This window comes from Rhipicephalus microplus, unplaced genomic scaffold (genome assembly GCF_043290135.1).
Source record: "Rhipicephalus microplus isolate Deutch F79 unplaced genomic scaffold, USDA_Rmic scaffold_67, whole genome shotgun sequence".
Taxonomy (NCBI): domain Eukaryota; kingdom Metazoa; phylum Arthropoda; class Arachnida; order Ixodida; family Ixodidae; genus Rhipicephalus; species Rhipicephalus microplus.
Window position 1 is genome coordinate 432 of NW_027464640.1, and position 24,168 is coordinate 24,599.

General features: G+C 44.6%; 1 protein-coding gene across 1 annotated transcript; it reads right to left on the reverse strand.

The window, feature by feature from the left end:
- Positions 1–552: 552 nt before the first annotated feature.
- LOC142790062 (uncharacterized) lies at positions 553–23,397 on the reverse strand. The gene is made up of 8 exons (XM_075885102.1): positions 23,331–23,397; positions 15,316–15,599; positions 12,111–12,244; positions 11,471–11,571; positions 10,442–10,542; positions 7,534–7,734; positions 4,592–4,655; positions 553–642 (listed from the first exon to the last, which is right to left on the reverse strand). Exons 1-8 carry the CDS (start codon positions 23,395–23,397, stop codon positions 623–625), a joined length of 972 nt encoding a protein of 323 aa, XP_075741217.1. The 3' UTR covers positions 553–622.
- Positions 23,398–24,168: the final 771 nt, after the last annotated feature.

Here is a 24,168-nt window from a genome sequence, read left to right on the forward strand (position 1 = left end):
GTTATTCCAAACACAGCAGATCTGTTATTCCAAACACAGCAAATCTGTTATCCCAAACACAGCAAATCTGTTATCTCAAACACATCATGACTCTGTTTGTAGGAATACAGAATTTGCTGTATTTAGAGGAGGAATAAACGGAGATCGCTGTAGAGCAGTCTGGCTGTAAATTATTCCGTTATTATTAATGAAAACAGAAGCTTCAGTAAAACACCTGGTTTCGTTTAATGGCTTTTCTGTGCTTGACTAAGGTTTTGTGTAGTTTCTTTGCCTTGAAGGAAAGAGTTGTTTCACTGAGCATAAAATAAACTTAGTTTTGGTAGTAACTTAATTTGTGAAAAACTAACACAAGCTTTTGTTGACCAGTACTGTCGAAAAGCCGATGTTTTACGGGATGGAATGGAATGTTTATGTGGCTGCCTGTAGATTCTCATGATTGAGTTTTATGTCCAATTTTATGTACTGTTTCAACCTACACTAATGCAGTCTTTATGTACTGTGTGTGTGTAAACCACCCCTGCTGCTGCATACCATATAAATAATAATGCAACATTAACAAAACACAGATGAATTTATTTACATATAATACATGTGCTGTAGCTTGCTACATCACCATTCTTCATCACTTCAGCATGTTTATGCCTGAAAAGAATGTGAAAAACAAGTGATCAAATGAATGCAAGAAGCAACTTACACACACTTTATAATGCCTTCTCTGTGTATGTATATGGCCCTTGATACAAAAAGTAGGGGCACGTGGTAGAGCAAAATGTGAAAAAAAAAATCGCTTTGTTTTCTTTGCAATTTGGGGAGGGGTGTCCCTTTGTGCATCCACATTCGTGCTTTTCATAAACAGCATTTTTGGTGGCTCAAAACCAGTTTTTCCAAAAGGAAGTAGCCAGTGAAAACACACTCTAGTGCAAGCCCCTTGCATTCGCTCTATGCTTACGGCCTAATTTTCTGACGTACAAAAGTCAAAATGCTTGTCTAGAGTCAGCTGTGTATAGAAGATTGTCGGGTAACTTCTAAAGCAGTCCGAAGACACTGTGCACCTTTGTATTCACAATCCGCCTTCAGAATACATAGGTTGGAACACTTTCAGCTCCTAGCATCATTACACCTTGCATTTGCCGTGCTTGTCGATAACCTTAGATGCTGGGGGTAAAGAAGGTTCTGAGGAAGTGTAAATTTCGTTGAAGCCCGTACAGTTTTCTTGTTAATGTGAATAAATCCCTGTGACGTACTGAGGTGCTGAACCAGCAAGCTCTTTATTGTTAAACCTCCCAGCCTTTTCAGCATCTTTCAAGGTGAATCACGTATATACATGGGGACAACGGGTATGCTCTAATGGACATGGACTAATATTTCTGATGCAACTGAATAACAATGTGTGAGAACGACTCAGTGTAAGTGTTGAGTTAATGGGAATTGAGTCACAGAATCTTTCCTTTCTTTGTTTAGGGTGAGAGTCCTAGAAATGGCGACATTGAATATTTTTTTTGCATTTAATAATGGTAGTATCACACGAGCCTCTATTCTGAGATAGGATTGAAGCTTGGCCAAACTACAATGAATTTGCTGGAAATCGTTGACCACACTTGACGATACGTTGCAGATAGAGCTGAATGACATCTCACAAAAAAAAAAAAACAAGACAAGCATTGCGAGAGGCTCCACGGCGAAAAATTGACTTTGGCAGTGATTACCAAGCTTGTAACTACTAAACAAAATAATTGAACAGTGTTTCTGACAGTGCGATCACTTTTCACCTGTTTTTGAACTTTATTCCATATCTCAAAACAGTTTTTTATTACTTAGCTACCATTATTTCCCATGTATTTTAAGATAACCAGTTGATTATTTTTTTTGTATACAGCTACTGAAGCAAAATAGAAGCTATGCACTTTACCGTTATTGTGTTACAAATTTTCATAGATGCCAATTAACTCAAAAGTCAAGCTCTAGTGGTAAAAAATTCACAAAAATTCTATATTATGAAGTTAAAAGAGCAAAAAGTTTGGAAGAAAATGATGTATGGATTATATGAATATCCCTTTTAGTCACTGAGAAAACTACCTAAAATCAGCAAAAATGCACAGGATGTATAGGGCCTGCCCGGCGCTCCTGAGAAGTTTCCCACTGGCTCTGATCATGCTCAGAATGAGCAGTTACATTTTCAGAAATATTTGTTGCTATTGTATAGCAGAATGCACGGGTGAATACCTATACTGATTTTCAACTTTGCATTCTGCTGTTAAGCTCTATGTGCCACATATAGCTACAAATTATGGCTGAACTTTCTTAATATAGATTTACCAGCGCAAAAAAAGACGGCACATATTTTAATCATGAACCAACTCGCCCAAGCAGCAGCTTTAGTGAAATTTTTTAAGCACTGTTTATTGATCACAGAATGTTTTTTTTCACTATGCTGAGGTGGGAGGGGGGGGGGGGTTGAGGATCCTGTAAAAAAACTGAAAGAGCTTGACCTGAACTAAGAAACATCATGTGAATATACACTACACTTATTCGTAGCCAGGCGGTGGCACACCGGGCCCGTGCCTCTCCCCTCCTTCCCCCCAAACTTTTTTCTCCATGAAATACTTAGCGCAAAATTACCATTTGCCTGCCCAGACCTCTGGTTCAGATCAAAAAGGGCCCCCTCCCCCTAAAAAGTTCTGTGTATGCCCTTGGTTTAGATGAATGAATTTCCAAACCCTGTTTAACATAAGCATCAGTGAGATTAGATAGATATATGGGGTTTAATGTCCTAAAACCACATATGGTTATGAGAAACGCTGTAGTGGAGGGCTCCGGAAATTTCGACCACCTGGGGTTCTTTAACGAAGCATCAGTGAGATTGATAACTAGGATAAAATTAAGGCCAAACCTTCCATTTTTCTCTTTTCACAACATACTATATGTCCTTGGCACAATTCACAGTATATAGAAATCTCAATTGAGAGTGCATTTTCATGTGCTGGCTCTTGTGAAATAATAGCAGTATATTTTGACTACACTCCGAAGGACAAAAAAAAAGAAAACGCCAGGCTCATAATACTTACAAACAAATTAAATTGAAAATGCAAAGCCACAATCAAGATAATATTCAGCTCTAATAACCGGATATCATCAGAAAATGTGTATGATTCATGCTCACACTTTCACTGATTGAAACGCAGCTTCTGGGCCAACTTCATTATCTTTGTGTGCACACTTGTGCGAGACTTCTGGCCACCTTCGCACCTGCTGCCCTTTTTCGTGTTGGAGCCCTTTAAGGTTATCAAGGTGTGGTTCAAATGAAACATATGAGAAGAGCACAAGGATGGGTACAGACTCGTCAATGGGCTTCATTTAGAACACGTATGGTTACACGCTACAGTCTGCAAATTCCTCATCTATGCATCATAGACTTGCATTAATTCTTGTACAATCTGAGCCAAATACGCTGGCCCAATCATTTTCCTCCTGAAAAAAAAAAAGAAGACCTCAGCAAGCTTAGGAGCCAATTGGTCAAGGCTGCATCTCCGAATTTCATTCTTGCCAGTAATGGCTGTCATAGTTTCTGACAAGTAATCAATGGACTTTCACTGAAGTCAGAGGCAGATAAGACCCTTGTCAGGAATCAACAACTTGTGTTCCCTGCGCCGTTCATATATATATTGGCCTGTTTGATTGATGTAAACATTCCTCCTGGTTTGATAAGCAACTAACAAACTAAAAGGTGTGGCACTTAGTGCAATTTTACACACCCTACTAGTGGTTTGTACGCTCCCAAAATTTTTCCAAGGCTTCCTTTGAAAAAATGTGCAATGGCCTTTTTCAGTCTTCGAATACGCACAATCATAAAATAAGTCTTCACATGCTCGTGGTAAATATGTTCAGAATGTATGATCTGATGTTAAAGTTGGGTTAATATTAAAGCACAGCATTTTGTCTGGTGAGCTAGTTTGTGGGTGAAGGTTACTCTTCTGTGCCGTTCAAGGTAAATGCTAAGACCCCGCATTGCCTCTATGAGGTGTGCAAGATTGCACTAAGTGCCACCCCACTGAGTTCGACGTGCGCTCGTCAAGTAGGATAACGAAGTCACTCAGACATGGAGGAATGTTAACATTGGTCATACAGGTCAATGTATAAATGAATGATGTAGGGAACACCAGCCCTTGATAAAGACCAGACAAGGTTCTCACCTGCCCAACTTAAATGCATACGAATTGTTTACTTTTAGTAAACCATGGCAGACTTTACTGGCAAAGACAAGAATTGAGATGCAGTTGTGACCCAATGGCACTTGAGCTTGCCTAGGCTTTTTTCCTAATGAACAAAAGCAATGATTGTGTCTGTGATACTTCACTCAGACTATCAGAATGAACGCAGGTTCCCTGCATGAGTGTACTGAATAAAACCCAGTTGCAGGTCTGCCCTCATCTTCCACTCTTCTCCTCCGACAACATCTGTTATTTAAGTGTATAAGTATCTACTGCACCTTGTAGCTGGAGTTAGGCTCACACTCATGTTGTAAAATGTCATCAATTTACTTGACCTCCTCGCACAACAATCAACACATAATGATATCGACAAGGGAACTCACCCAGTGCAATGATTGTAGGCGTTGATGGCAACTCGGCAAGCTTTTCAGTGATGCTTGTTCCCTCCTGGATGAGCAAAAATATCCCATGTACACAAAAGCACAAAGAGATATGTACAGTTGCGGCCATTCCAATATATAAATCAGAGATGCGATCCCTGCAATTCCGTTTTCCACCATGGTTCCTGGTCTATTGCAGGCTGTGTGCACCAAGTACAAATTACCTACCTAGGAGCCTTGAAACTTGGAACAATTTTAGAGCAAAGTAGAATGGATAGCGAGCACGCAAAAAAACCTGCTCACATTTTGATTCATTTTTCTCTTTGGATTACAGCAACATCATAGACAACTCTGAATGATTGCAGGTCAATATATCAATGTTAGTGGTGATAGTATTGCTTAAAATTATTTTGCATGTGCGACAGCAAGGGACAAAGTGAGCAACATCTTGCAACAACTCTGGCCTATTCCCATTCTTAGTGCCCTCCTCACTGCGTCGTAATGAGGCACTACAGCCAAAGTGACGAGAAACATTGTTCTGCAGTGCATTGCAAAAAACTAATGCTTTGTGCATGTGGAGCACTCTGATTGCACACAAACACTTTTTTTCCCATTGAGCCTGAAAAAGGCTAGTAAACCAAGTTTGTGCACTGTGGTTCACCATGCGTGCACCATGCCCCAACACAGTTTTTGTTGCATGAAGTCTCACTTTTCACAGCGCTACGTTCCTTCTCATTCACTCTGTGAACTTTATAGTCGGATGCTTGGGGACTTCACTCCCTATCCTAGTGGCTCTGATGAAACAATGGCACCTGCCCGCACTAACTGTTGGCTCAAGGGCAGTGTATTTTTTTTTTCAGAACATTTTTGTGACTACGACACAATGCGGATAACCAAAGTAAGTTCCACAAAAAAATTGAAAATTGCCTTTTTTTTACACTATCTTCAAATGCTGATACTTGTGACAAAGCGCGTGTTCCGGTGTAATTTTAATGAATAATGCTGCTGTACAAAGCCACCAAAATTACCTTAAAATGAAGCACAAAGGCAAAAGATATGCAAAGCTACACTATCCTCCTTTTAACTTGTGTCCAGCAATTCATGAATTAGGTATTTTTGGATGTTTAGCATATTTGTTCTGTCAAAAAATTTTGCTGCAGCGGTCACTAAATTCTCATACGGTAGCATTGCACTTGTTCTTTATGGGAAGAAAATACATCGATTAAGAAGTGTAAAAAAGTTAAGTCTGCTCAAAGTTCAGAAATTGTGAAATTAGAAGAAAACTGATTTCAGCAGTCAAAGTTTAATTTTCCTTTATACAAAAGCAGCTTTTTTCACAAAATTCAACTGAAAAAGCTATTGTTTTGTGCTAAAAACCTGCACAGCATTCAGTCGATCCCAGATATATTGAACTCGAAGGGGATCGCGATATATGTAGTTCAATATATCGATGAGTCGAAACACAAAATATGTGTATTTAAGGCATAAATTAGAGCATCTCAGACCTAAAAACAGTTTTTTGAAATCCTAACAAGCACTTAAAGAATGATTCTCTCACAATATGATAAAGAACAAGGCCTGAACATCTACTTTTGCAAGTTATCGCACTTCATTTCACTTGAAAATAGTCTGTAAACTTTTCTCTCTTTTTGCGTGCCACCAAGTTTCAGTTGTCCTCAATATCACTGGACCCTTCCAAGTAAGCAAATTCAGCTCATTCGGCCACAACAGCGCTGAGTGGCACTGAATGCCAATGTAAGCTCCGTAGAGCGTTGGTGGCGAAAGCAATAATTCCACGGCACCGTCAACATTGGGCATCATCTCGGCATCCATGCAGTCAGAACCAGCGACGTCGTCTTCTGCTCCAATGAAGCCGCTCGCTGTCCGAGATGGTGCCCGAAAACACTAACAAGGCATAGAATTTACTGAGGCATTGTACGCCCTTGACAGCAGTCATGACGCACTCAAAGTCGTCACCTGGCACAAAGCCCGCAAAGAAACAGTTCACGACTGTGCTTTACTTGAGGTCGCTCCTAGCACCAGCCATGATTTTTATCGCTACGAGCGTATCAATGTGTAGCGCCGACTTCCAAATGATGATTTATCAGTAACGAGGCGAGAAGTACACAGGTCCACAAGCCACAAAAGGCGATGCTGCCCACAAACGAGCAAGCTCCCACCGTCAGCATGTTGGTGATAGCGATGTCACTTGTGGCTTTGTCATTTTGTAACCGACAGCTGTTGCTTTGGTGCGGAAAGCTAGAAAAAAGCGTAGCCTCCGAAATGAGCGTTCTAAAACCGGAAGCACCAAAATACCTCATGAAGTTGCACATCTCGAAGGCCACGCTTTTCAGTCCCACATGCCATCATACACGATTGAATGCGAACATCGCAATGAGATCACTAAACTTCCTTAAGTCATTCCACTTCGTTTTGGTGCCCTCGGTCATCACCATGCCCCCACGTTAAAACCTGCAGATCGCACATCAAGCATACCGGTGCACTCACAAGTGCTGTGCAACGAGCTAGATCAGCAAGATGGAGTTTCAATGTTTCACTTTTCAGCACCCCCTTTTAGTCACTTGCACGCGAAAAGGGATCGGAACTTGTCGAATTGTGGCTATAAATGATCATTATTTGTTAGGAAAAATGCAATTTGTGGGCTTTAGCGTGGCTCAGAGTTCAATTTAGCGGATGTTCTGCTGTGCGTGAGTTCGATAGATGTGTACAGCAGTCCCGTATTTTTGCATGGGAAATTCAAGGGGATCTCTCAACTTTTTGATATAGCCAATAATTCGATATATCATAGTTTGATATACCCGGGATCGACTGTATTCTATAAAATCTAGAACCTAAAGCTGTTCTCAACAAACCAATACATCACTTTCTGAAAAGATGTTACTGTCCAGTTTTGTACTAACATAATGCAACAAAGTGAAACTTACTTCAAATACTTGGTAAAGGTAGTTCTTGTCTTCCTTAAAATGCGCGCAGAGGAATGGTAGCACAGCTACCTGGACTGCTTTTTCTCTTTGTCCTTCGTCTCTCACGCGCACCACCAGTTCCATAGTATGTTTCGTCGGCGCCTCCTCCATCATCTGAAATAATGCAGGCGCACAGGCCGCCATCCTCTCCTGGAAGATTTCCTGCAATTATTCCAAAAATCAAAGTAAATAACAGTTACTTGATAATAGATGAATTCATCTGTAGAGATATTAAAGTGAAAACTGATTGAAATGTAGAACTATATTACCACCCTACAATTGAGTGCAACAGCTGTGACACGCCAAAAAAAGAAGACAAAAAACAGACTGGTGGGGAATACCACCCTGAAACTACTGCACCAGCTTACTAGAACATGTTGTTGGCTAGTAGGTTCAGGCTGAAGAAAGGTAGGGACGTAAACCACATAGACAAGAAAAAAAGAAGTGGACGAGATAGAGCATTGATTGCAACAGATTTTGTTTGCAAAATAAAAAAGGCTCCTTTTGTTTTTGTAAACACCAAAGCATATGAGCAGGAAAATGGCGTGCACTCCACGATTATGACATCACTATAAAAAAAAAAAGGGGTTCAGCGGCAAATCGCTGTCACAACCAGACTCCCTTTCACAGTTATCTCCAACATCAGCAGGGGGTGTGCTACTGTGCTCTTGATCTGAACTGGATTCAATTTCAGGTACTTCCGTGCACTGTGTTGCAGTTTTGCCCCGGTGATACCTTGAAACATGTGTTCTGAAGGAACCTGCTGACCTCAGCACACTACCACAACCCACAAAAGGACACATAACAGCATCAATTCCACTCTCCAGATGGGCAGCTATGTGACCAAGAAGCTCCGTGCGAGTAGGCACACTCGCCCCGCATGACAACACAGAGCAGACAAACGCATCATCAGTCTGTTTGCTGCATCGCTTCTTGTGATGTCTGAAGACGTGACTTCTTAGGCTCTGATAGTTTTTAAACAAAGCTCCACAAGGCTCACAAGGGCAAAGGGCACCGCCCAACACACTGCTGTGATAGTGGTAGTGCTCGAAGTAGTCGGTCAATGTTGAAAATGTCTGTGCGCAATGCCGGCAAGTGGGCATTCTTCATTGATGTTATGGCTGCAATGAAGGTAGAGCACTTATTTTGCTAAATTACATTCACTGGCTTGTGCACTTTTTCAGACCGCCCAATTTTATAATAAAAACACTGCTACAATGGTAATAATACCTTACAGTCTACAATAGTAGAATCATTCCAATATCTGGTTAGCATGTCAGGTTATGTTCAATTTCATATGAACATTAGCCAATGCTTTTTAAGCAGTCCTCTATATAAGAGCACAGTGAATATAAATATTCTTGACCTGCTACAAATGTTTAAACTAAGTTGAAGCAGGCGGCGCAAGGAAAAGAAATAATGACGGAGACTGTAACATTAACTGCACAAATTCTACAGAAAACTGCACCCATACTTGCGCAACTTGGGTCTCTTAAAAGGCTATTCCTGAATGTGCAGTCAAAAGTGAGCTTAGCATATGCTCCAACATTACACATGTTCACAACTTAAGTAATGCTATCCATTATATCGCTAATGTTGACAACAGATGTTCATATCTTGCACATATGTGAAAGCAGCTTCAGCCTCTCAAGTGCAGCCAGGTCCAATATTGAATACAATTACTTTAAAATTTTAGCTTGAAACATAATTACTTTAAACAATTACTTAAAGCTTTTTGTGATATATTGACTAATCAAACAGTTGATACCAAGTATGAATTGCACCGTAGCCTGCCAGTAGTACGCGCAAGAGATGGAAATGGGTGGCTTCAAGATAGGGCACCCAAAACTTCGCATATGCGATCGCTTGATTCTGTTGCCATACACCAACTTCTTGGGTACACACAAGGACTCCCATGCTGGATTAGCTGCAGTTAAGCAGTAGTATGGCTAAGTGACGTGCAAATTCGCAATGTTGTCGGGTGTAAGCAATGTGTCGTGCAATTCCAAAGAAATGAACTGCTGAGCACGCAAATCAATAGACACAACAGAACATGCATGCGAAATGCGAGCGCCAATCGTACCTCACGGCTGTCACTCAAATTCCGCCAAGTACGGCAAAATAAGTTTACACACAGCCAAGTGACAGTTGCTGCCCCTGTCGTCTCCTACACCTATTTTTGTAGTAATGGACGTATGACTTGCAAGCGATGCAGGCATGGAAAACACGAGTGCTTTGTCTGCGCTCGATAAGACGACAAAGACACGTACACGCCTGGTGTGTACGTGACAGCAGACTCCTGCTGATCCGGCTTACAAGTGCACCTTATAACAGCCATGTGCATGGGCACCGAGGAGATCACTAATGAGTGCGTGCACAAACTGACCTGTGACATCCTCAAACTACAAAGATGCAACTCAACAGCAGGCTTCACCACAATAATACAATTAAGTGACACTAACAAAGGAAAAATGCCGTTATTGCTGAGTGCAAGCAATGCTTCATATAATTCCGAAGAATTAAACTGTTCACTGTACTGCTTCCTGCATGCGCAACTCAATAAAGGTGCAACACAGCGTGCGAGCACTATGGTCGTACCTCATAGCCGACACTAAAAATCCACAAAATGCACTGAAATATGCCTACGCACAGTAATGTTACCGTTGCTACCCCTACTGTTTTCTGTGCCTAATTTAGTAATAAGGTATGTATGAGCGATGCAAGCATGGCAAACACGTGTTTCATTATTCACCTTATAATAGCGACAGACATGTTACATGCCTAGCTCGTATGAGCTGTGGCATGCGAGTGCACCTTATAACTGTTTATAAGATAGGTAATGATCGATAACGGTGAAATAAATGCCTACCTGATTGTGATGTGTGCCAGGTGATGGACTTCGCAGGAAGGTGAGAGAGCTCTGACAATAGCCGCCTGCCTTGACCACGTAGGGTGCCAGAGACCACTGAGCTGAACAAGTGAAGAGTGCGCCAAAAAACTTGACAAGTGAGGAACCAAACAAATGAACTGCTAGCACTACTTGGTCCTGAGCACGTAAATCAATAACAAGATGCAACACAACCTGCATGCAAAATGCGAGCACCAATCGTACCTCACGGCTGTCACTCAAATTCCGCCAAGTACGGCAAAATAAGTTTACACACAGCCAAGTGACAGTTGCTGCCCCTGTCGTCTCCTACACCTATTTTTGTAGTAATGGACGTATGACTTGCAAGCGATGCAGGCATGGAAAACACGAGTGCTTTGTCTGCGCTCGATAAGACGACAAAGACACGTACACGCCTGGTGTGTACGTGACAGCAGACTCCTGCTGATCCGGCTTACAAGTGCACCTTATAACAGCCATGTGCATGGGCACCGAGGAGATCACTAATGAGTGCGTGCACAAACAGACCTGTGACATCCTCAAACTACAAAGATGCAACTCAACAGCAGGCTTCACCACAATAATACAATTAAGTGACACTAACAAAGGAAAAATGCCGTTATTGCTGAGTGCAAGCAATGCTTCATATAATTCCGAAGAATTAAACTGTTCACTGTACTGCTTCCTGCATGCGCAACTCAATAAAGGTGCAACACAGCGTGCGAGCACTATGGTCGTACCTCATAGCCGACACTAAAAATCCACAAAATGCACTGAAATATGCCTACGCACAGTAATGTTACCGTTGCTACCCCTACTGTTTTCTGTGCCTAATTTAGTAATAAGGTATGTATGAGCGATGCAAGCATGGCAAACACGTGTTTCATTATTCACCTTATAATAGCGACAGACATGTTACATGCCTAGCTCGTATGAGCTGTGGCATGCGAGTGCACCTTATAACTGTTTATAAGATAGGTAATGATCGATAACGGTGAAATAAATGCCTACCTGATTGTGATGTGTGCCAGGTGATGGACTTCGCAGGAAGGTGAGAGAGCTCTGACAATAGCCGCCTGCCTTGACCACGTAGGGTGCCAGAGACCACTGAGCTGAACAAGTGAAGAGTGCGCCAAAAAACTTGACAAGTGAGGAACCAAACAAATGAACTGCTAGCACTACTTGGTCCTGAGCACGTAAATCAATAACAAGATGCAACACAACCTGCATGCAAAATGCGAGCACCAATCGTACCTCACGGCTGTCACTCAGATTCCGCCAAATATGGCAAAATAAGTTTACACACAGCCAAGTGATAGTTCCTGCCCCTGTCGTCTCCTACACCTATTTTTGTAGTAATGAACGTATGACTTGCAAGCGGTGCAGGCATGGAAAACACGTGTGCTTTGTCTGTTGCACTCAAAGGTGGTGTGGTGTCCATGTCGAACGCGGACAGCATCATGGGCACTTCGGCATTGGGGTCACTAGTAGCCGGCGTTGCGCCCGCGCCAGTGTTGGGTCGGCGCGGGTGCTTTGTTAGGCCTAGCCTTGAACGTACCCCGGGCGCGTCCTCGTTGTGGGGTTTTTTTCGCTTCTGTGCTTTAAGTCCCGAAGATTTTGGTTGCAAAAGAGTCTTAGCAGCTTTACTGACCTTGCGCACAGGAATCTTGGAGGCAGGAAGAGAAGTTCCGGGGCAATCCGGCGTTTTTGTGGGAGCAGATGCAGCCGTGACTGATGTACACGACGCTCGTAGCGCCCTCTTAGGCTACGAAGGGAGGCGCTCAGCTGAAACGGCACCGGCGGGTGGTGCGGCTTTTAATCGAACTCGCGACGCTCCCTTTGGGGCAAACTGACTACTTTAGCGCCTGCCTACAATTTGTTTTTGTATTCTAGCCGACACCACGATGCACCGATGCTATCTTGCACCCATTCTATTGGGCAGTGATGGCCGGACACACCGCAGCAGTCGTGTTATTTTGTGTGACCATCAACGCATTTTTTTTTCTTTTGGCCTGTTGTGGTTGGGAAGAGCTATGGTGGTGCAAAAAATTTATCGGTTATTCAGGAAAAGTGGTGTAAAGGGAAATAGTTCTGAAGAATCGATGTTCTCGTCGCAGGTAGTGAGAACCATTCAACAACCGATGAATTCTTCGGTGACGAAGTGAAGTCGCCGTCGGTGTTCACCGAGTAGACTCATGAATTCATAAAAAGAACAAACGTTTCCCCGAGCCTTCCAAATTTTATTATTGGGCTTGAGCTTGCATGGTAGGCTTGACGGTGCGAAACAGCGTGAAAACAACGAGTTCATACAAAGAAACAGCAAACCGCACCCTTTTAAAATACACTTCATTACTGTGTTTCATTGACTGCGTGTTAATTGGTGTGCCAACTATACAACGCAGCTACGATTATAGGATTGCTCTCACTAAACAAGTCAAGGCTTGCAAGCACGAAAAAAAAAAGGAACGAAAATAGGAGAACATGTACACTGTCTCTTCTTCTGTGTGTCGTGCATTCTCACGATGTGACGAAAAAAAAAAAAACGTAAACTATTATGCACACCATCAAGATTCACATATATGCAGGGATTCTTGGACGGGTATGTTTTTTTTTCACTATCTTTTGTCAATAAAGTCTCATAGACGCAGTACAAGTACCTGTTCGCTTTCAATCTTGCAAGATTGAAAACGAAGTGCAGCGCCTTTCGACGATATATATATATATATATATATATATATATATATATATATATATATATATATATATATATATATATATATATATATATATATATATATATATATATATATATATATATATATATATATATATATATATATATATATATATATATATATATATATATATATATATATCGGAAGCGAAAAAGCACGACGTACGCCGAAACACCTTTACTAATTACAAATGTTTCGGCTGATGGGCCAGCCTTCGTCAGTGTGACCACACTAACGAAGGCTGGCCCACCATATCGTCTCGCTTTATAACTTTTTATGGCAACCCGACTTCGCTACTAATAGTAAATTTAGCTTCCCTTGCGGTGAAGTATCATAATGCTGTAATTATCCTCTTCCTTAATCGGTAAAAACTCTGAAACGTTCTCTTTTTCTTTTTTACCGCTGCTATCCTTCTCCGCCTCTCCGAATATATATATGTATCCATACTGGCACTTTCCAGTGATCCTGCATGCAGCTCTTTTTCTCCATTGTGAGTTAATGAACAGTTTCTCTTCCTCATTCTCTCGTATTTCTTAGTCTATCTTCGAACCCAATGTTGCTCTAAGCTTAATTTCCTCATCAAAGCCTGCCCAGTTATCACACTTTCCGTCTTCGTTTTCTGACTTTCCATGAGCGTACAATGCGAATCTGCGCATTCCTTACACACTGTGGGACGCCTCATCTTAGTCGGCGACTGCAGCGTTGCCGCTGTATGTATACGTTAGCCACCCGCCACGATAGCTCTCTCAAGGCATTGTCCATGGCTATCGCTTAATTTTCTGTTCTAGTTCACTGTATCATTGTCGAACGGGGGGAATGGTCAAAGTTCAGCCAGTATGTCGCCGACAGCTCTCTCAAGGCATTGCCCATGGCTGTCGCTTAACTTTCTGTTCTAGTTCACTGTATCATTGTCGAACGGGGGGAATGGTCAAAGTTCAGCCAGTATGTCGCCGTGCACACAAATCACGGAAGCGTGTTCTTGAAGTACAGAAGACATACGTTTTTCTGGTGTTTTACGGAAGGAGCGAAAGAACGGAAACATCGACTGCTGCTTTACGGCAACTCCTGCTGTTTCCCATAAACCGCAGCACAGTTTGTGCTTTAAACGTCCAGTCTCGCTATTTTTCAGGAAACAGATGTTACTCTGTAGTTTCTACGGTCTGCTCCGACGTTAAAACACGGATATTTTTTACAGTGTGATTTCGGGGAGCACTCATTGGGGATTTATTTATCTAATACAACTTAAATTTACACACTGCACCAAGCCACAAATACAAAACACGGAAAATGGTGCCATACCCCTCGGCTTGCAGGACTGGTCTCCGGTGGTGAGATGCGCTGTTGACCCTGACTCCGCTCACCTGCCCGAGTCGCTCCTTAAATAGTGTTTTACAGCATCCACGGGTGCTCGGACCAACCAGGCAGGCCGAGGAAAAGCAATTCGAACACGAGTTTTCATGGTCGCCTGAAGCCTGCCTCGCGACGAAGCTGTGGCAGCTTCTGGAAACGGGCGCATTCTCCGAAACGGCCTTGACGCGCTAACAATTGCTCAAATTTCGGTCCCCTTTGCGACAATATGAAGTTTCAGGAAATTGCATCGAGCCAATGCCAATGAAATGGTAAAAATAGATATTGGAATTTGTTACGTAACGCGCGGCGACTTTGGTATGGAATTTAAAAATAAAAACTTCGACCTCGATTTTCTCCGCCAATAATGAACTTATGACAGTGAAACATATGGTATTAGAGTTCTCAGAGTGCAGTTTGTCATCCTTCCTCTTTGGGTTCCCTTTAACGATCTCGTTTACGAGTCGTCTTTTTCAGTGCCCTCTTCGTCTGTGGCTTATAAAGAGCCCTGTTGTAGCAACTGTGCGCAGTTCTGCGCGCGTGACTCGGGCCAGCTCTGCTGTACAGTGGTGTTCGTTTAAAGCTTGTTATCCATGCCTTCAACCCCCCACCCGACACACAAACACACCCACACGCTCTTCTCTTTCTCTGTTTTTTAGTGTTGGGAACAAATGAAGTAGAATAGCTGGGCTGGCGATGCGTGCATCAACTCTGAGCATCGAAATGCGCCTCCTTGTTCGTCGGTCCGCGAGACGCCGTCGCGTAAATCTCCACCTCCTCCCGGCGTGGCGTGCCCTCTGACTGGGGACCTGCCCCGGAGCGGTCGGTGTGGCCCGCGCGAAGCGAGGCAGGCCCGCTTCTTTCCTTTCTCAGGTGCCCCGCCGCGGCTTCACAGCCGCGTCGTGACGACGGCGGCTCGCGCGTTAGCTTTGCCGTTTCACTGCCATCCGCCCTCCTCCTCACTGCTGATGCTCGCGTGCCCTCGGGGTCGTGGCCCCGCTCGCCTTCAGCCTCCTCCCCCACCTGTTCCGTGTACGGGCAGGCGCGGCATGGCTGACCTGGAGAGAGATGCTCAGGGCGTGGCGAGTCCTGTTGCGACGGCGCGTTATCTCACTTCGGCGTGTATGCGCGCGCCCCCGCTGAGGTCGGCCGTATACGGCGTAGGACGAATTAGCGCGTGCTCGTAGTGGTATACCTGTACCTTCCCTTGGACGGTGATTGTCTGTGTTGAAATGTTTGCCGAAGCGCAGTTTTGCTTCGGTGATTTTCTGTGCCTTTGGAAGAGAACAACGCTGAACGATGCGTAGTATAATGAACAGCGCCAAATAAATGCGAGAGACACAAGGAGTAGCAAGCACTGGGCGAGCACTGTCTGCCGACTATAAATTTATTGCGCGAAACTACGCGCAAAAAGCATACATACATTGGCGTTCATTCCGTGTTGCTCTTTATTTGTATCTTCGCCTTCAACTTTTCATTACCATTCATTCATGCCAAGTAGCTCAAACTTGCCGCCTGTTTGAGCTTTGGGATACGTAGCGAGGCATTGCAAATGATGGAGTACGGCTACATTTTACAGGTAGTGACCGCAGATCAGAACCATGATACGTACTCTTAGAAAAAAGAGTCATTAAAAAGCTTGTCGCCACAAGCAAATAGCTAGTAATAGCAGCTGTTACTAACCTCTGAGTCATTACTAGCTTTTTACTACTTACATTAGCAAACGGTCAAGCGTCTAACAACCTATTTACTAGCACGCGGATCCATTCACGTTCATTGAGGTGATATGTCTAAGCTTAAGTACTCCGTCGTCGGTCTTGTATATTAGACAATGTAAAGACGGTATTGCTGTGCAATACCGCTTCAACAATATGTAATATTTGTCCTAATATGCTTGATTAAAAGGCCTGTTCTGCGTTGCTTCTCACACCTAATAACAATATTACGCTGTTTAAATAAACGATCACAACTTAAATTATTTATCTTAAAGCATAGCCGCCCGCCCACTGGCACCAGCTGCGTTCCTCAAAGGTGGGTCTATAAATACTCCTCGAACCATTTATGAACTTTACCTGTCGTGTAAACTTCCCGTGGTGTGTGTGTGTGTGTGTGTGTGTGTGTGTGTGTGTGTGTGTGTGTGTGTGTGTGTGTGTGTGTGTTGTTCTCGCTTATGGTGTTATGTGTGCGTAATTACCCAATGGTATCGCAATGTTAATGCACGCGAATTGGACCGTTAAAATAACGGGTAATTCGAGAGATGAAGTGATCGCCGCTATTCTATATTCTTGGTAACATATACGTTAGAAACCACTTCTAAGTGCGCTTGTAACGGTGAGGGTATAGTATAACTGTTACTAACTTGCCGTCACTAACTGCACTTACCGACCGGTTATTATCATTTGTGACAAGTAGTTAGTAAAGCGGAGTTAGTAAATACTACGACTTCTTTTTTAAGAACGGGAGTAACTAGAAGAATAAGAGTCGGAAGGAACGCATTTGGCAGACATTCTCAATTCATGAGTGGTTTGTTTACCCCTATATCCCGCCAGGGAGGTATAAAGAAGCTGTATCTTACCGGTACCTACCTACGGAGCAGGAACCTGGATGCTTACAAAGAGGGCTCCAGTTAAAGGGACCGACAATTAGCCAGAACGTGTCATTAGATCCTTGTAGAAATGATCCTGTATTTCAAAGAGTATGGCTGCTATGGGCCGCAGTTTGGGAAGAGGAGAGGAAGAAATTGTTCGGTGTACAGCGTAAGCACATTAAAGTAACGTCAGTTCGTGTTTATCCGTTGTCAGTAGAGGTTCCATATAGTCGCTCTCGATTGAGATGGTCGACCTATTCTACGCCACTCGGAGCAGGCCACCTATACTAACATAGGTCGCAAGTGCTTTTCGTGCTTGATTACATAGCATAGCGCAACGCCTAAGCCTCTTATATGTCGTCGCGTGGCAGGCGTTAGATCATGTCAAGACTTGTCTGTTTTTTTATTCCTTGTGGTTCGTTTTGGTTTCGCGCTAAAGTTTTCACGTTATGTTAATTTGGCAAGCCTGCAGAGCAGTCCTATAACGGGGCTCCATTTGTCATTGTGTGGATTGGTTAATAACGTTTCTGTTCAATAATATTATTAATAAAACTGACGAATGTCTTACGTGTGGCTGCTCCCCTTGAATGATAACCACGTGTCACGCAAGACGTGCGTATAAAGCCGGCTGGATTGTTGGGGGCGTACCTATATGCAGCCACACTGCACGAGCCGCGCCCGAACGCCTATAGACGAGAGTCGTTCGCTTTCTGCCGCCGCATCGCTGGGACGCAGACAAATAGCTTCCCTTTCGTGACTGACGGCCATCAGCGTGTCACGACCGGAAAACGGATATCGGCTCGCGAAAAAACCAACACTGTATAGCGTAACCCGAAAGAGAGCGAGAGAGAAAAGACACCACGGAACGACCAGCGTGTGTCGATGTGCTTGCCTCGCAGCGCGGGAAGAGAACAGCGCGCCGTTGTCGGGATGGTTTAGGTATATGTATAGATGGATATGGCGGCTGTGGTGAGGCTGACGGATGAGCGAATGAATGAATTACTGTCGCCGGAGGTCTGGACCGGGATATGTAGGTGAAGGTGCACCTGAGCTGCGTTTGGGACCTCTGGCTGCGTGCCGGGAACAGCGACGAGTTCCGGTGTGTGTGCCGTTGGACGTCCTGATGGGAGACGCCCATTTCCGGAAGCAGCATTACACGCGACCCGGAATGCGGGCCGCTCGCACAGCCTGCGATTTATCTTTTTTTTCCCATTCTTGCATTTCCGTGTAGAAGCCGATATACCTGTATGTTAATACTATATGTGATGCTGTCGCTGGGCTGCTATAACGAGAGTCGTGTCGTATTACGCGAAACGTGCCCCTGGCAACGCGCTGAACGTTTGCGTCCTGCGGCGCGTATAGCGTTGTCATATTATCCGTTCGGTTTATATAGAGAGTAATGCAGCAGGTGTATCAGGTTGAACAATGTAACATATTTCGGTCTTCCCTGCATGTGTGCGCTTCCTTAGCTGCTTCTCTTTACGTGCGTGGCTGGCTAATTAATATATGGATGCTCTAATAAGAGGGATGGCAAGAGCGTGAAAGAAAGCGAAACTAGCACACAGAGCAAGGAGAGATATTGCCCTTGCACGTGGGATACGCGAATAAGAGTCCACAGCCCGCAAAGTGCCCAGAGATTAGTGTCGTAGTTATTTCGCACGGGAAGATTCTGTGGCGGCTGTTTTCGGTCGTCGTTTCTGAGCGTTCTTTCGAGTATATATGCATGTGCATATGGTCGAAATTTAGAAGGCTGCTTGCTGTCTGAGGGATAAGACATCTGTGGATGACTTTGCCAGTTTAGCTTCGTCAACAAGGGGTATGGTACTTAATATAGCGTCTAGATCTAGGAACGCTGATAGTTTCAACAGATAGGGTCGCAGTAATACTCATCATCATCAGTCTAACCACGCCCACTGCAGGGCAAATTTCTCTCCCACGTTCCGTCAATAAACCTGGTTCTCTGTTTTCTGCTGCCACGTTATACCTGCAAGCTTATTAATCTCATCTGCTTACCTAATTTCCTGTCTCCCTCTTACCCTCCTCTTGGAACCCAGTCTGTTACCCTTAATGACCTGCGGTTATCCCGCCTACGCGCTACGTGCCCGGCTTCGAGCACGGTGGTGCCAATACCGATTGTATGATTGTCGGCCCTTTTATACCTCAGCTCTCAAAGAGCTGCGAAAATTTGAACAATAAGGGATTGGGCATCACGAAGACTGGCGGTGCGCCCGCAGGTGTGTGCTATATAGCTGTGAATGTTTGGTTTGCATTACTTTGTTCTTTACAGGAGCAATCGCTACCCGATTGCCCTCGCGCAGCCATCAATCGTGCCGGCGCGCACTGCGTATATAAGCGCGCCGACGCCTGAAACACGCTGACGCACCATTTACAAAAGGTTCATGCCCCATCAACAACACCTCTTTGCACCAGCGCCCGTCTGTATCAACAACCAACAGGAACGCTTCGTGTTTTCATACGTCATAATAAAATGTGCTCTAAGAACCCCTGTAACTTTTTTTTTTGAATCTCAAAAAAAGGAGTCTGGCCCGGCAACGCGCTTTCCCGCAGCCTCCGAAACTCGAAAATGTGGGTGCTCGCGCTGCGCGAGATTTTACTACGGCGTGTACCACTCCCTTCTCCCCCTCCCCATGTGTAGGGTAGCAAGCTGGACGCGTAGTCTAGTTAACCTCCTTACCTTTCCTACATTCCATCTCTCTCTCTCTCTTTCTCTCTCTCTCTCTCTCTCTCTCTCTCTCGCTCTCTCTCTGTACTGCGTGTCCGTTTGTCACGAACCGAGTAAGAGGCGAGGCAGTGAAGAGCCCAGCGCGCGCGCGCCCACGGTGCTGCATCGTTTTGCATGCGCGCATATACTGCAGCTCTGCGCGTGCTGCGCAGCCCGACGTCCCAAATCAGGCGGGAAGGGTGCTGGGGTCGGCGAAGGGGTCGTACATACAGTGACTGGTGGGCGCCGCATCGGCCGCACGTATAGGCTCGCCGAGTGTGGGCGTTGTCTCCGTTGTGCGCATATGCAGCCACCGCGGCTCGCATGATGTGCATCGCTTGCGCGCTTGCTGCAGCTCTCGCCGGTCGACTTCCGACGTCTGCGGCGTCGACAGCAGTGGCGGCGTGTGCCCGTGCCATCCGACGACTTTCTAAAGGTCGAGCCTTGGGGAGTGCTGTATAAATTTGCAAGGTGTCCGTCGACCTGCTCTTGAGTTTGGAGCTCGCGTTGCGACTTCCTGACCCTCTTCCTTGCCTGACAATTGTGGATACGTGCTCACTTATGAAAAGGAGAAAAAAAAAATAAACCACTCTAACAAACTTACCACCTTATTCATTCATTCGTTTGTTCGTTTCTAAGTGAGGCACAGGGACACAGGGATAGACTATTGTAGACGAACAGTAGGTGTCGACAAACTAAAGAAAAAACAAAACAAAGCGAATCAGAAAGCTAGCACCTTTCTTTCAATTATTTGAAAAGGCTGTGCAGTCCCACATTTGTGCGAGCAATTGTACTAAAAAGCTATAATATCGCGGCATTAGTTAACGCTGTGGCTAACGGACCCTATGCGTACGTGGCTTTTTGGGCAAGTTGAATGCGGGGAAACCATATTTATAGACGTATGTATCACCTCCCTGCATTGCCCCACTAAATGCTTCGCAAAAAAAGAAAGACTAACAACAGCGTACACATTACATGCGAGCTGTTCAGCACACAACGAAGAACGCGATGAAACCGATGGACAATTAAGCCGAGCAAAGTACGGGGGATGTCTTTTTATAGTGGTTTTCCTAACTGTATGGCAATTAATTGCGCTTAAATGGAAGGAAAATCGAGTGGACGATGAGTCCACAATTTTCCTAACATTTTCCCGGTGCTTTTCTATGGGCTAAATTGTCTATCGGTTTCATTAATTTATGATACTGAAAACAAACCTGCCAACGAATAACATTGTAACGTATACGATGTGTAGAAACGATGGGCGGTCTAAATTTCGGGAGTGGTGGAAACAGTGCCCTCATAATCATATCGTGGTCTTGAAACGTTAAACCCCATTTATTATAATTAAATAAACAGTGGGAGGCAGTGCTGTGCAGCACAATATTTTAAGGTGATCCTATAGACTTCTTCCATAGTTTGTAAGCAGGGGTAGGTGACGTCGACATACTGAGGCTCTTATAACGACGTTGTGGCGCGCAGGCTCCGCCCAGCCCAAAGCTCGCCACCGCCATCTGTGATCACGTGACAACTGGCACAGCAGCTGCAAAGCTGCCTCGAGCTGACTACCTTTTACTCACAATCACGATTTTTTTTTTTTTACCGGACTCACTCTGGCTCGAACTTGCCAAAGTATTACTAGGGTCTTTCAGGGCCGTATTGCTCAACCGGGCTCCCGCAGACTAACGTCTCGATCTGAATCTGAGTGCACGAATCCATGGGAGTCGACTCATAAGTTCGTTAGCCTATATAGAATGAGCTTCTTCGACCATGGTGTTAATGCTCTTTTACCACAATATCTCGCGCAGTCGGGGCCTTAGCACCTTTAGTATTTTCGAATAGTATTTTCTAATACCAGTTATGAGTGGTTTTAAACGAGTAATAACGTTGTTTTTTTTGAAAGAGCTGACAACATACAGTATTTTTATGAACATCTTCCCTGGAAGAGCATGGGGGGGGGGGGGGAATCAAGGCATCCCTCTTCGTGAACATCAGTAAATATTGACAGATAATCGTACTACTTTGGAATTGGTGTGCTTAGGCGTGTGTATAAACGTGAATACGTGTAAGTAGGGCTGATGATAGTAATAATGCTGAAGATGAGTAAATAAAGCCATATGTCGGCAAGGAAAGGGAAACTCACTCGAGAAAATTATATTGTGCTTCGGACCCACTCGGACTCACTCTTACCAAAGTACAACTCACCCGGACTCAGATTTGATTTGATTGATATGTGGGGTTTAACGTCCCAAAACCACCTTATGATTATGAGAGACGCCGTAGCGGAGGGCTCCGGTCGAGGAGGGCTCCACTACGCGGAAATTTCGACCAATTAGCAGCCGAGTACCTAGACCACTAGACCACCACGGCGGGGCCACCCGGACTCAGACTCATACTCATAGGTCGATCTGAGTGACTCGACTCATGGGTGGGTTCGCCGACCTGTGCTTTGCATCAAGTTGTGCAAAGCTTGGAACATCGAAAACTGAACGATTATCTGCAGTCTGATCTTCTAGTTGCTTCTATATAGGTGTTTGTCAGCGCAGCGCAGCGTATATGGAAACGCTCGAATCACATCGCAGGTGGTCACAGACATGACATATACAGATGTCAAAACTCCATAGACAGAAGGCTCGCGCCATGAAACCAACCGTCCTCTCCTCTCATAGATATATATGTGCACGTCGTCGCTGGTGTAGACCCTCCATCGCTTTGGGGCCTTTTTCCTTTGTATTGAACCAGTGTGAGTACTCGGGTTTGCTCGATTTTTGAAGAACATAAACATTTAGGATAACGAGAGCTTTTTTTTCTGTCATACGCTTAACATTAAGCTTTAGCAGCCTCGCTGTTAAGAGAAAAACAGTTAGAATCACGCGCGCACTTGGGGGAGCACATCAAGTCCACAGACAGTCGCACATATTTCTTGACTTTTAAGCACTTTGGCGGCGCTTTGCGATACTCACCCGACTGTATTCTTTCATATTACTGCCCCGCCGCGGTGGTCTTGTGGCTAAGGTACTCGGCTGCTGACCCGCAGGGCGCGGGTTCGAATCCCGGCTGCGGCGGCTGCATTTCCGATGGAGGCGGAAATGTTGAAGGCCCGTGTGCTCAGATTTGGGTGCACGTTAAAGAACCCCAGGTGGTCTAAATTTCCGGAGCCCTCCACTACGGCGTCTCTCATAATCATATAGTGGTTTTGGGACGTTAAACCCCACATATCAATCAATCAATCAATCAATCAGATTTGGGTGCATGTTAAAGAACCCCTGGTGGTCAAAATTTCCGGAGCCCTCCACTACGGTGTCTCTCATAATCATATGGTGGGTTTGGGACGTTAAACCCCACATATCAATCAATCAATCAATCAATCAGATCTGGGTGCATGTTAAAGAACCCCAGGTGGTCTAAATGTCCGGAGCCCTCCACTACGGCGTCTCTCATAATCATATAGTGGTTTTGGGACATTAAACACCACATACCAACCTTTCATATTACTACCAAACACGCACAAGAACACCAGGGGAAAGAGACGGGGCAACCGGTGTCCCATTGCGCACGCGCGTACTTGTCGGGAGAGTCGGCAAGGGTGTACTCCTTCCTCCCCCCACCCCTTTTTTTTTTTTTTGTAAGTAGCCGTAGATGTCGGAGTGACGCAGAATCATTTGTGATGGATGAACGCGCACGATGAAGCGAATTGCGATTGCGGCAGATATTTCGTCGTTAAGAGGACAGCGAGAGAACTTGGGCTGCAGGTGGGAGCCGGGACGGACATATTGCTAAATAGGCGTGCGCGCGTGGTTATATATTTCGTTATTATGAGCGCCCTCTTCTCTTCTCGAATAATGATGAAGAAAAAAAAAGTTAGATAGAACGTCGCCGGGAATGTTGAAATGCTCTGTAAGAGGATGCCGTCCCGCCGTTTCTTTGCTCCGCTCGTATATCGAATTGCGTTCCAACTGAAACTGACCCGAAAGAAAAGAACGGGGGGGAGGGGGGGGGCAGTGGTGGTTTTGTTTTCACTTGAAATCGAAGCAGCGCATCCGGTCGAATCTAAATGAATGCTCCAACGCTACTTCTTCCCTTCTTTCTTTCTTTCTTTCTTTCTTTCTTTCTTTCTTTCTTTCTTTCTTTCTTTCTTTCTTTCTTTCTTTCTTTCTTTCTCCACAAAAGCAAAGTGAATTTCCTGTAAGTGTAGCTTTCATCGATCCGGGCATGCGCGAAGTAGGCGACGCCCATTATTTGTGTCCGGGCACAGCAGGAGAAGATTGAAGCTGTGACTAGTAACAATGATTTCTCCATTGAACGAACCAAGACGCTGCTC

Excerpts from the sequence above, each read along its gene's own strand:
- LOC142790062 (XM_075885102.1), bottom strand. The coding sequence starts at position 23,397 with ATGGGACACCGGTTGCCCCGTCTCTTTCCCCTGGTGTTCTTGTGCGTG. Across the intron at positions 12,245-15,315 it reads GCACGCCACGCCGGGAGGAG|CTGAGCGCCTCCCTTCGTAG; the intron begins GTGGAGATTTAC and ends GTGCCGTTTCAG. Across the intron at positions 10,543-11,470 it reads CTGGCACACATCACAATCAG|CTCAGTGGTCTCTGGCACCC; the intron begins GTAGGCATTTAT and ends TCACTTGTTCAG.